Source organism: Thunnus maccoyii, chromosome 1 (assembly GCF_910596095.1).
Source record: "Thunnus maccoyii chromosome 1, fThuMac1.1, whole genome shotgun sequence".
Taxonomy (NCBI): Eukaryota; Metazoa; Chordata; class Actinopteri; order Scombriformes; family Scombridae; genus Thunnus; species Thunnus maccoyii.
In genome coordinates, this window is record NC_056533.1 from 10717960 (window position 1) to 10731855 (window position 13896).

Genomic DNA, 13896 nt, shown 5'->3' on the forward strand with positions numbered 1-13896 from the left:
CCTAACTAATAACAGCATTGGTAAGTCATAAAAACATTACTAAGCTGCTTCTCTTTTTTTTTTTTTTTTTTTTTTAATAATGAAACAATGGTGTCAGCAAAGCTCCAGGCCTGCCCCCCTCCAACTGCTGATGTAATGCTTGAAACACTTTTATACAACGAAAGAGGACAGGCACAGTCTGTAAAAAATGCTGCTCCGAACATTTATATCCTTTGTTAAGAGGAAGTAAAAGGTCCACTATGCAAGATGGTGACTGAGGTAGAAAATAAATGAAAAGCTTTTGTTTACCAATAAATAAATTTAAAAAATGACAATACCAAATTTGAGATTAGTTGACCCTCAAACTAAAATCAACCACAATTCAGCCACTATCCACTTGTTTCATGTCAGCTTTGACTTCCTCCAATCAGCCTTCTTACAAGCTGTTGGAAGTTCACAGGACAATAAAGCTTCAAAAACACTCAACACACACATCTGTTACAATGCTCAGTAGCAAGTTTTTAAAATGAAACGGTACATGTGCACGCAATATTTGCCTGTAAGGAAAATGTAGGACACAAAAGGAAAATATTGAATTTTTTGGCCTACAGTGCAGAAACTTTACTGATTTTCACAAAAATGCAGCATGAAAGTCGTCTTGACTTAAACAGTTCTGAAGGAGACTGACTCTCTGGCTCATCTCATACTCTTCAATATGCCCAAAAATCTCTACATAAAAACAATGTTTTGTTTTGAGTTGAATGATATCACTCTTAAGTCTGATGTGTATGATCTACATGAGAAAACCTCATGAACATATAAAAGGGAGGTGGGTCTTACCTGCTGGATCAAAGGGCAGCGTGTCTCCCAGGACTCCAAACACTCCCTCACTCTGGTCCCTGTTGGGCCAGGTGTTGTTGCGGGGACCCTGGGGCTTCTGACCCAGCATCTCTGACATGACACTGTCCATGTAGGTGCTGACCAGGCCCAGACTGTACAGGTCTGAGCTAAGATCTGGCAGTCCAGGTGAGCCCCACTGCCCAATGGGACCCAGGGGTGACAACCCTGCTGGGGGGCCTTGAGGTTGGGGCTGTTGCCCAGAGGTGCCAAGCCACTTGCTTGCCACTCGCTGCTGTGGCAGGACCTGGGGCGGGGTCTGCTGAGGAGGAAGCTGAGGAGGTGGTGGTTGCTGCTGACTGATGGGCTGCAGGAGGTGCTGGTAGTACTGCAGGGCCTGTGGGGAGGGCTGCTGAGGTGGAGGGGGGGGCTGCTGCTGCTGCTGTTGTTGCGGTGGAGGAGGTGGCTGTGGTTGCGGCTGAGGCTGCTGCTTCTGCACTGATGGTGGAGGCTGGGGCTGGGGCAGGGTCTGAGTTTGGGGCTGTAGGGCACTGTGAGAGATAGCCTGGGAGTTTGGCGGAGGTCCACTCGGGGGCTTTAGTTCAGCAGGGTTTGCAGATGCCACAGAGTTCCTCCTCTTGACCAGGGGAGAGGCCTGCTGGGATTTGCCCATATTGAATCCTGAGAGAAAGTCGATGACATCCTGCATCTCTTGGTCAGTAGGAAGGTTCATCCCCTGGTCATCAGACACTAAGCCGTTGGCCAGCTGGTTTTGCTGGGCAGAGTCGGGGGTGCAGGACAGACTGCCCATCTGCAGGATGCTGTGTAGCCTCCCGTCATTGTGGCCCAAGCTCTTGGCCTTGTCCTCAGAGCTACTGGTTGTTAGCATGCTGCGAGATGGGGTGCTGGGGATGGAGTAACTGCCCCCACTATTAGAGCTGGATGAGACCTTCTTGGTAAACTTGGAAGTCAGCTTAGATATCGTTTTGGGCAATCCGCTAGAGGTCTTGGAGCTGGTGCCCGGTGGCAGATCTGCCTGGCCGCCATACTCTGGGCTCTCCCGCTGCAGCTGTATCTGGATAGTTGGCAAGGCTTGCTCTCTTTTTAGCAGAGGAGAAAGACATGTATTTCATTAGTTAGTATTAAAAGTACTTAATACATTAATATGAATTCACTTGCCTAAATCTCAACAGGTAGCATACACATAACCTGTAAATAACACTAGCTGGGAAAGCTTACATTTCCACTTGTTAGATGATTCATTATTATTTAAAATCCACTCACTTCCTCTCCTTCCACCTGTTGATGTCAAACACTGCTGTATAGAGCACGTCTACTAGACCAAGTGTCTTCTCTGGATCCAAGCTGCGCTGGAGCAAGGACATTGTGGCTGGGTCTTCCTTCAGACACCTGAGTATGTACACACACACAGAGACGTACAGGACAGGACAGGACATGAAGTACACATTCAACACAATGTCTTACACACAAAAGCCCAGGTGCATTTGCTGAATAGATGAAAACCTGACATGTGATAGTCATAAACAAGGAAAAAAAAAAAGAGGCAAAAACAAGCTGAAAGGATCCATTTTCAGTTCACAGACTGCTCAGTGTTGGAAATCACACATACGGCTCCTTTCCTCAATGCCAATTCAAACTTCACACACAACTGCACGCCTATAAACTACAAGCAGAATGAGGTTTATGAAGGGCGATTCTTTCCCTTTTCTCAAATAACCTTGACTTGCTCACAAGATTTACCAGAATTCCATTTAATTGCTCCAATGGTTACTAAGTTACTAAGTGGGCAAACATATAGTGTTGTTTTAATTGGCTGCTTTCAGTCATGAATGTATACAGCTGTATAGATATGAAGCAGGTTAATGGAGGTTCCTCAGTCAACTTCCTGCTTTCTTTGAGGGTATGTATATGTATGCATGTCTGTTAAGCAGATCCCAGTCGTGAATAAAAGATCCGTTTTACATCCTGCTTTGACTATGCCTATGGACTATTCTCTCTCACCTCTCATGTCTGACTGTGTACATTAGATTAACATATGTAACTAGTCATGTCACTCTGCTACACCTACATTCTGCTGTGTACATAAAACCACATTAGCAAATATTGGTGCAACAATGAGATGGGAGTATTAATTGAGTAGCAAAATTTGACCCATAATAATGACCAATAGAAAAGAACATGTAAATATCAAATTTCACAGCTGGACATCTACTACCGTTAGAAGTTTTTGCTGTACTCACCATGTAGAGGGAACCTGGACCACCACCTTGGATCCCTCCAGAGTGATCTGGGGAGCATAGGCCTCCTTGTTCTCAATCTGAGCTGTATCAACAACCACCTGTTGGGACACACACACACATCTGCATCAGCAACTTGAGATGAAAAAGGAAATACACAAAGTTGTACTGAATAATGACTCTTCTACACATCTAGCAGCAACATGTAATACAACACAACAAAACTGACACAGTCTTAAAACAAGAGAGTCTGGTTTTGTGCTCTCTTTTGCACTTTTAGCAGCCATGGTAATGTAGAAAACCTTATGAACCACAGAGAGAAGTCGGAGGCTTTTTGCTGGCATCTGGCACTAATTTCCCACCGAGCAGTGAGAGGTGGTTCAAGGTGAGAAAGTCGAACGCATTCAATCAGTCAGTGACATCGAACAGGCTAGCCTTCCTGCCTTCTGCTAGTCAAATATATTTGCAAGTTCTTTGAAAGTGGCCTTGGCTCCTCGAGACCGACACAGCTGGGTCACAAAGAGGGAGGGAAGGTGGGAGGAGTCTACTTCCTGTATTGCAGGAAGTTAGACCATTGTTATTAAAAGAGCAGGTGTATCCTCGGAAACCCCAGGCTGCCCTTGTGAGGGAGCAACGCATAGACACAAAGAGTCTATCAGCTATGTCAAAATGCACGCGATAAGGTCACTGAGGGCAGGAAGAAGAAGGAACAGCAGCAAAATAGACGAGGTCAAGTTCTTCACTGGTTTCCGAAAGTCATAACCAGAAGGAAAAAGGGAGTCACCGGTGAGTAATGCTGCTGGGAAGGAAAACACAACAGATATGGTGATTCTTCGTGTGAATGTTAAGAGTTTGTGAGAGAGAAAAAAGGCAGGAATGACGATGAGTGTATGAGTATGTATATGGAAGTGTTTTAAAAAGTGTAAGGAAGATATTACGTGTCTGAGTGTGTGTTCCTGGACGCTGCGGTGTGATCTATTTTGGTTTGAGTGGCCATAGGCTCAGATAAGAAGCTAATGCAAAGCGCTCATTCATCATCCAGGGATTGTTTTACAGTTAGCACGGGGCTGGCAGGGCTGGACGGGAACACTTCCCTCAGCTTGACACACAAAACAGAGCAGACCACACAGAGGAAATAAACACCGGAGAATAAACACACTGGTGTTACCCTAAGGAGAGTCCTGCCACTGACCCTCCTCCTTGTGACTCTCCTTTTCAACAGGAGGGTGGTGGTGGGGGGGGGGGGGGATTCTGTTTGCAGACCCGCCCAGACGAGCCCATCCTTCGCCCAGATGCGGCAGGAATGTTTCTTTCCTTTTGTGTCTCTGTGGTGTTTGTTTACACCTCTCGGCTGCCTCAAAGCAAGCAGACAGATCTCCTCATCTCCATTTCAAATCTGACAAACAATGGGATGCGAGTTGCCAAACTCACAGACGCACAAAATGGGCATGATTCAGTAAATAAGCAGAAGTGTCAGTGAAGAACAACAGGCCTGTTCATGTCAACATGCTGCCTCCTCTCCACTGCTCTAGTATCAACTACACAATGGTAATAGATATTAACAGAACCAAAGTACTGAATGAGGGTCAAATAGGAAGCTTTCTACACAACTGTTCAACTTTGTACATCTTGCACAAAAGGACATTGCTACCAGAACACAGTACAACTCAAGAAATGTGTCTGAGATTTCACTAGCCTAAACAAACAACTTTTCAAGTGTTTCTGGTGACATTTTTTTGAAGAACCATTTGTTCTTGACAATTGAAAAAGTCTGAAGTAAAAGGGAAGGAAACCCACAGCATGATCAAAAAAATCTACTTCCTCCTTTTTTATATTTTTCTCAAGAATAGTTAGAAATGTTCCATTAAATTAAAAAATACATACTTAGTAAATACTATTCAATGCTGCCAAGACACTGTCACCATACCTTTGCAAACCATACTATTAGTCGCTTAAAATGGGGATGAGATACAGTAGCTATTGAAGTTTGTGTTACTGCTACGATCAGATGAAGTTGTTCTGGTTAAGAACATTAGTGACATACAGAAAATGTTATTTAAAGTATATGAACATCCATTCACATCTCACCAGGATATATGTGTTCCACCCTATTTATTTTATCATAAAAAACTGCGTAATGTTTCACATAATCTCTAGAAGGAATACATACTGTAGCAACTCTCGTCTTTAACATCTCTACTCACCAGACCAGCCTGAGCAAACAGCAGCTGGACAGCTGTCTTGCAGGCTCCTCTCCAACTGGATGGGCAGACTTGGTTGAGGACCTCAGTGACGGGAGAGTCGTCCCTGGGGGTCACTCCATTCTGGCCCAGCGCCTCCTTAATGAGCTGCAGCATCGTGTGCTGAGGAGACAAAACACAGTGCGCCATCAACAAAGCAGTCTGCCATTACCGTCTGCTGATGTTACACTACAGATGCTATTAAAAACGCTACATGAGCCTTCACCAGCCGACGTACACGCTCAGGTTATCACTCGAAAAATTCAACCAAATTTCAAAAAAAGCTGATTTGTTTTTAAACTACAGACTAATCTTTTTTATAAATATAAATTGTACATAACATACGTCCAAGAATGGATGGAGGAGACAGAGATACAAAGCACAATTGTGAGAGATGGATGACTGAAACTTAAATCCTTTTTTTGAAACCAAAAGGGCAATTTTAACTTTTCAGGCGAACAATAGAGGAAGCATAAAACTGGCCAGTCAGGTCAGAGGCCATACTGTTTTCAGCTTGAGGTTTTCAGCCGCTGACTCGTTGAAGGACACTCCTTTGAGGAAATGTGAGCCGATCTGCACAGGGATGGTAGGGAGCTCGCACTGGATGGGCTGGGAGGTGGTCTGCATCCTGCCCGCCTGCTGTGCCTCCGCCTCACTGCAACAGCCCTGCGCACACGCACACACACAGACATGCAAACATATACTCAACAGCCAAAAACACATTCATCTTCAAACTTTACCCCTGCCAGCAAATCATTCTCTTAATCTTTCAAGATTTTCAAAGAACATGTGTGAGAGTTAACCCACCTGTAAGGCTGCCTCCACAGATTTGGGGTTAAGATGAAAGCCGGCCTTCAGTGCGTACTCACTATGGCCCAGGCTCTCTAGTGCTGCTTTATAGGCCTGCAGATTGAGAAAACATTAACAGCTATCAATCCAACATCACTTTCATTCTTTTTCATCACCAAAAACAACATGTTTTGATTTGAGACTGTAGTTCCCTGCCCTGGTCTACGGGTTGATACAGCACCTGTAAAGCATTGTCAATCTTCATGTTGAGCTCCTTCAGCTGGTGCTCTGGGATGGTGGTGTTGTTGGAGCAGAAGAGCTGCTGAACCTGGATGCCTGCCAGGCAGCCGTCCCGGCCCCTCTCTCTCAGCCTCGCCGTAGCCTGAGGGCACAGCAGTACACAGCAGAATACTGGGTCAGACTGGCAGCAGGAACAGCTACACTATTACTGCACAATCTCACAGACAGAAAGAAATACTTGTACTAGCATCTAGCATTTGAACATTTTTAAGCATGTATAGCACAAATCAACCTATCTGATGTGTTTTTAAAATGTTAGTGTAACCTGAGGTTTTGCAAACAAATTTTTTTTTAATATTTCAAAAACCTCAGGAAATAATAAAAAACATTTGGACAAAACAGATGTTAAGATTATTTTATAACATTATAGAATCAGACTTTTTAGATGCTTAAAGTGTGTGTGGCTTCTGAAACAGAGTCCTGGCCACCTCCCACTGTCTAAACACCCCCCCAGCACATTCTACCAGGATCTATCCAGGCCTAGTCCCCTTCAGGGCTAACATTCTGCATGTCAGGGCTTAACAGATCAATCAACCCACTATCCTCCTCTCTGCTTCACTGTATACAACAGAGCTCAAAATGGGCGAGAGCGACTGATTAGCCTGGGGATTAGTTAGGTCCTCTTACAAAACAGCCTCCCTTACATGGTTTGGGGTTTAGAGGGGTACAGAACGTAGCAATGCAGGTTCACAGACAAACTGCAGCCCAAAAAAGAGGGAGTAGGAAATTGTGGCTGGAAATCATAAACGGCTGGCATTTCTCAGGAATGTCTAACAAGTCAGCTTTTCACCTCACACAGACAAACCCCATATTTCCAAAACCCCAGACCAGGAAGAGTCCAGGGGCGCCTCGTGGCTGCATACCTCAGCTGCACCTTTCCATGAGCGGGAGGCATCCTCCAGCTCTGTGAGGGGCCCGAGGTCAGAGCTTTGGGAGCGGGCGTTGGTGCAACGCTCCTGGGCCTGAGCCAGAGCCTCTGCCAGGCAGGACTGAGCCACAGGCTGGACTTTCTGCAAGGCCTGTGATAGAAACTGGAAATGGACCTGCATCACTGTGAGGAAGCACCGACCCAGTACCTGCGGAGAGACAAAGCAGAGATTATTGTTGCAGCATACCTCACTGTGAGGAAGGTTAACATTCAAGAGTATGCAAGTCCGGATGTTTGAGGCACCAAACAATAAAACTACCCTCAGGGTAGGAAACTAACATGTATTTCCACATGCCTCAGTGACTGGTTAACACTGTACGTAACCAGCTTCTAGTTCTACTTTACCAACATACTAATGTTTTCTAATAGAACAGGACCACACATAATGAGAGGTTCCCTCACCAAGAACTTACTCTGTTCTCCAATATTTTGTACATTTTCAGGCCAGATCGACCAAAAAGATCCAGCAACTACGAAACTAAAATGTGAAAATTTGAATTACTAAAGCACCTTAATCTTCTTACTGAATCTTGTTTTTTTATTTTATTAATTCAGTTTTAAATTTGTCTGTACTTTTATAAAACTTGTGTGATCTTATTTTATACTTTTATCTTTTAAATCTTTGTATTCTTCTTATTTTTTTCCTGTAAAGCACTTTGAATGATTTCTGTGTATGATAGAGTGCTATATAAATAAACTTGCCTCGCTTTACTATTTCCTTTTCCACACTATACGAACATGAACATGAGATGAAAAGTGGTTGTGGTATATATCTAGTTCTAGGAAATCTATTGATAGACTTCTTTTATTCACATTTCCCTTGGAATGAGCTAAGATAAATATTTGTTACAACACATGACATTTTCCAATAATAATGTCTCACCATTAAAAAGGTTGACTCATCACATTTGTTTTCAGTTCAACAAAATCACAGGAACTATATCAGCAGATTGCCTTCAGGCTGTTCCTTTTATTCATAATAAAATTCATCTTTAAAAACAAACTTCAAAAAGAGGATTAGGACACCTGGAAAAGTATAATCATCCAATGTGATTATTGACTAAAACACAATCAGCTCAGGTTTATCCAACAACCTAATATATAACCGTCTCCTCTTCAGACAACACGTCTGCCTTGTTTCCCTACTGTTTGCAACAGCAAATACCATAATAGGCAAGCGCCTTTTGTACCGAGAATCTGAGAGCCAAGGCCGTGTCATGAAGCACAAATCAACACAGAACATCTTTAAAAATTAAACTTCTTGCCAGGGCAGATTTCAGCTCACTAAACATGTGCATGTGTCTGCATCTGTGCTAAATCCTGTGCTGTAAACAAATAAAAACATGAGAATGTGTATTTATATTTGCAAGCAAAAGGCAGAAGGAGAACACATTTAACTGAATATGTATGTGTGCATGTGTCTGTGAGGAGAGAGAGAGAGAGAGAGAGTGTGAGCCAAAAAGAGAAGCCTAGTTTGAAATACAATATCAATATTTAAAATTCTGCTATAGACATATCTACTTCTGCCTTTTAATCATTGCCTCTCATTTACATTTTATTTTTATCCTAGTGTAGGAAAAAAAGAAAAACTGTAAAAACTGGTTTTAGCAATTGAAACACTGTTTCTTTGTGGACAAAACAATGACACTCCAGGGAAAGCAAGGCACCACTTGAGAAACATCAACCTTGACCACATATGGATTTGTGGTTCAGAAGTGTTGTACAGGTTTCCACATCATTTCCTCTGTCTCTGTGTATATTTTAAATGTAAAAATGTATTAAAAAGATATATTATATATACTTATAAGTATAACAACACTGCTGAAATACACCAAATATCTCAGACTGACATACATCACTCAACACCTACCCAGTTTGCGACTGTGTGTGTTTGTTTGGTGACAGAATAGCCCAGGCTTAGAGGCTGTTTGTTGTCCTGCTAGCAAAATAAGAGAAACAGGACACCATAGGGTCCTCCATGGTCACAGGGTTTTCTTTTTCAGGTAGCTGCTGAAAATATCTCAAGGGGGAGGCTGAGTTGTAAAGACAGAAATATGCTGCTGCTTTTGATGGCAGACAGGAACAACAAGTCACAGCGGCGTTCATTCCTCAACACCACACTTCATAGCAACCAAAACTAACGTACGTAAATGACTGAAGGCATGAAACCTCCCCTTGCTGGAAGTTTCATTGTTTTCATAACAACTACAAAACAGGACGTGATGGCAAATCCATCGTCCTCTATGGAATGTTTGAGCCACAACTTTGGAATTTTGCTGCCTGCTTCACTGCTTTTTTCCATCTCAGCTAGTGGATGGGTCGTTATTTCTATTTCTATTATTTCTACTGGGTTTAATTTAAAACTAACTAATGCTGAGGTGTCCTGATGGCCTAGTGGCTAAGACACATACCATATACTATGTAATCGTATAGAATATGCTATATGTAATCGATAATTGCAGTATCCCCAGTTTGATACAACCTTTGTTGTCATTCTCCCTCTCTTGTCCCCTCTCTACCATCTTCTGTCAAAAAGCCAAAATGCCCCAAAAAATACAAAAAATAAATTATGTCAAGGTGTTTCCTGACCTGAAGGCCAGATCAGTCAATCTTTAAAAAGGTAGGAATATCCATATTTCTATTATTCCTAACATCCCTTTTAACAAATAAATAAAAATAAAAATTCTCTTGCTAGTGATAACCGGTCAGGCAGCCTATCCCAGAACCAAAAGGTCAAAGGATAAAAAGCCAGTGTCTTTATCCCTGACAACATGTTTACATAGAGAAACCTGCTTGCTACCGTGCCATGAGTATCTAGTGTTTTGAAGAAATATGCAAAGAAACTTTTTTTTTTTTATTTTCAAACTGTGTGAAATGTGAAAAATGACAAATGAAAATGGAAAAAAAAACAAAATTTGAGAGCCTTTTCAGTAATCCTGAGTCAGTGTGTTGACCAGTGCTGCGTGATACAACAAAAATATCATGGGATTTTTATTTCATCATTTCCTTATTATGCTACTAAAATGAGACAGGTTTTATGTGTTTGATTGGAAAGAAAACAACCAGAGTAAAATGCAAGTCTGACTCTTCCAACTCAGCACACATGTATAAAATAAGATGATATACTGCCTATCCCTCTGCCTGCTTCCAGCTCACTCTGGGAGGTTTGATAAACACAAGCTCACATCCAGAGTGCACAAGATGAGAAATTCCTGCTCCCGTCGTCAATGTTGAGCAACTAATCACTACTCAATCAGTCAATGGGGATTATGTGTGTATGCAAAACAGACAAATAATAGATAACAGAAGGAACACATGGCCTGATAATGAGGATAATGCAAACTGATATCAACATATGCAGTGTATCCTAATCAAGATCACAGGATAGCAGGAGCACAAGCTGACAATTCAAAGCGTTACTCAAAAGTCGTCCACAATAACCGAGTGAGGAAAAAAAATGAGGACATGGCTACAGCACAAGATAATGGATAACACATGTGATTGGCTGTGCAGTATCCCACACAGTCATGGAAAATATGAGAAATAAGAGTGCAGCACAGCCAAGCCGACAACGGGCCCCTCTCAAGCCCAAACAAGGCGAATCATGAATCAATCAACTTTTATACTTCTATTTTCTGAGAACACCTGCACTATCAGTGCACCGAATCTAGGAGAGCAGTGTTCCTGAGATCTAGACCTCTTCTAGGGAAACAAAGTGTGAGGCTTTTATCATAACCAGATGGTCATGTTGCACCGCTGACTGACCTGTGAAAAAAAACAAGCAGCCTATCATGGTTGGTTAAAGTCAACAGTCAATCTCTGTCTTTTGCTGGTGACCTGGCTCTTAATTTGAAGTCTTATGCGTCTTCCCTTTTACAAAATCATGTGAAAAAACAGGAACATTGTAGGATCACAAATGTCCTGACCCCTGAATTTCTTAGAACTGGTTGCTTACATAAGTTAGTGCTCTTGAACTGAAACTTAATCGATTCACCAGCAACCATTTTCATGTTTGATTCATTCTTAAAGTTATTTATGAAGAGCAAAACATTTCCTGCTTAGTAAACTGAATATCTTTGAGTTTTGAACTGTTGCTCAAAAAAACAAGCAATAAGCAGACCTCATCTTGGGCTTTGGGGTGTTGTGATGGGCTTTTTCACTATTTTCTGAAATTTTATAGATAAAAGTATTAATACAGAAAAGAATCAGATTAATCAATATTAATACTGTGATGAAAATGAATTAGTTGCAGCCTTACTAGATACGATCTCATCAGCTAAATGAGCAATGTGGTTTGGTGAAGTGGGGATATTTTGGAAGGGCATAACACCAGCCCATGAGCAGCAGGTTTCCCTATCTTTTATTTGAAACCAGTTATCACACACCTGTTTAGCCTTGTTAGCCTTGCTTTACCTCGATATGAAAGGCTGGTCAGCCTTGTACAGTAAGTTTAAATCCAACTCATTAACTATGTTGAATGGACTGCATTTATACAGTGCTCTCATTCAAAGTGATTTACATTTTTCCTCTCATTTACCCATTCTCTCCCACACACACACACACACACACACACACACACACACACACACACATACCCACACACACACACTTGCATACTGATGACCATCGGGAGCAATTTGGCGTTCGATGTCTTGCCAAAGGACACTGTGACATTTGGAGCCGGGATTCGAATGGTAAACCCTGCGATTAGGGGATGATCTGCTCTACCTCCTGAGCCACAGCCCCACCTGCAAGTATGCTGCATCTCAAAGATGCCAAGAGTGATTTTTAACAGCTTTACCCCATGGGGTTGTTTTTCTGGGGTTGGCTGGGAGTGCTTATGCAGTTGTCCGACTAGAGCAGCCGTGAAGGTCTCTCAGGTTGTGAAGACCTCTCTGTCTGCCTCTTGCTCTTCACTCTGTGGTCTAAACTTACAAGCTCGACAAACGGCCTCTAAACAAACCGTGACATTTTCATGCATATTTGGCAGTGGCGTCACTCTGAGCAGCCACATACTCACATACCACAACTCCCCAAACTCAGAAATGCATTTGGTTCTTTTTGAAGACCTCATAATACAAACAGCTGCCAAACAGCATTCCTCAACGCATGCAAACATAGGAAAATCCCTTTTACAGTCACAAACACAACACATCGTAAGGGATTGGCTGAATTAGCTGCAATCATTATTATTAGATCTAAACAAGTTTAATCTGTGTGTACACTGAGCTCTCTTCATCTACAAAATAAACCATGGGAGATAGTAGTGTAGATATCAACTTATAAACAAAGCTCCACTTGAGTGAATAAGAACCAAAGCCATAGATGACTCATCATAGAATCATAAAGGCTGTTGCAAGTTAAATTGATTTCGGGTGCACGTTTTGGTCACTTGATCTTCCTCAGCTTTTCACTTTTTAGTGAGAGAGTTCATACTTCCAAATAAGAAAGTTATTAGACAAAACAAATAATTTTTTGTTCCCATGTAACACACACATTATTCTGAACTCTACCAACATAACATTGTGTACGTGCAGTTTTTTTTCCCCTCAGAGGTTAATACAACGAACACACTGGAATAAGGCCATTGTAAAGTTAAGTATTAGTGTAGTTTCCTTCTCTGCTTTAAACAACCGTACCCTTTATGCCCGGGGCCAGACAGCAAGTGTGAGTGCCAAGCCATGCGGTCTAAACTTTCACAGACTTGGGCTTCCTCTAATATTCATCTGTGCATATCCAAGACCACAGAGAGTCAGATTTACCGACTGCGGTGCAAAAGTGTTTCCTGTTTTGGGCTCAGCCACATCCACTGAGGTCCAGCAGTCCCTCCAGTGTCTTGGCCGCAGCCATCTACCCACTCCCTGCTACATGCTAAAGGATTATGGAAAATCTGTTGATAATCCCCATTATTTTTGCTTTATATTACAGTGTTTCACCTATATACAGTCACCTGGAGCATGCTGCTAAATTTTTTTCCAGATATCATATATAATGGAAATTTGATTTAAAAGTCTTGAATAGGCCATAGTTGACCACAGATCAAGTCCTAGTAAGTACTAATATGAATATTGATGTGTGAAACAGAGAAACCACTGTTGATGCAAATATACTGCTGAAGCGAAGAGGAAGTTGATGAGGAGAGTGAAACTGGGGAGTCTGAACGCCAGCAAGCAAGGAAACTCGAGACGAATTGGTGGTCAAGATGATAGACCAGAGGAGGAAAGTATATATAAATGTGTAAATGGTCTTGGTTCAGCTAATATTTACATGTAAATTGTTAAAATATCTTTCTTTAGCCATTTCCTATGGTGTCTGTGGTTTGTGTAGTGTCCTGTAGTACTGTGTATACTATCTGTGGAGAGGAGTATCAGCCTGGAACTGTTGTGGATTTTGTCTGTTTGTTTGTTGTGAATGGATCCAAAGTTTGGATGGGATTTAGACAAGGTCTTAACATCTTGCACTACATACTTAAAAAAGTTTGTCATTTAGAACTTGTATCTCTGCATTATGGGCTTTTTGTAATTGCCAGTATTATAAGTGAATAAAAATCACAGTAACTACTGAA

At 42.0% G+C, this 13896-nt stretch overlaps 1 protein-coding gene across 2 annotated transcripts in view; it reads right to left on the reverse strand.

The window, feature by feature from the left end:
- The window catches only part of LOC121894754 (granule associated Rac and RHOG effector protein 1-like), a 34946-nt gene that overhangs the window by 4691 nt on the left and 16359 nt on the right, over positions 1 to 13896 (reverse strand). For both annotated transcript variants that reach the window (XM_042407585.1, XM_042407594.1), the window contains exons 3-10: positions 7267 to 7479; positions 6345 to 6485; positions 6122 to 6217; positions 5819 to 5980; positions 5279 to 5437; positions 3078 to 3175; positions 2101 to 2226; positions 820 to 1916 (exon numbers count right to left, since the gene is read on the reverse strand). In XM_042407585.1, coding sequence (XP_042263519.1) covers positions 820 to 1916; positions 2101 to 2226; positions 3078 to 3175; positions 5279 to 5437; positions 5819 to 5980; positions 6122 to 6217; positions 6345 to 6485; positions 7267 to 7479 — 2092 coding nt within the window. The remainder of the gene's footprint in view (positions 1 to 819; positions 1917 to 2100; positions 2227 to 3077; positions 3176 to 5278; positions 5438 to 5818; positions 5981 to 6121; positions 6218 to 6344; positions 6486 to 7266; positions 7480 to 13896) is intronic.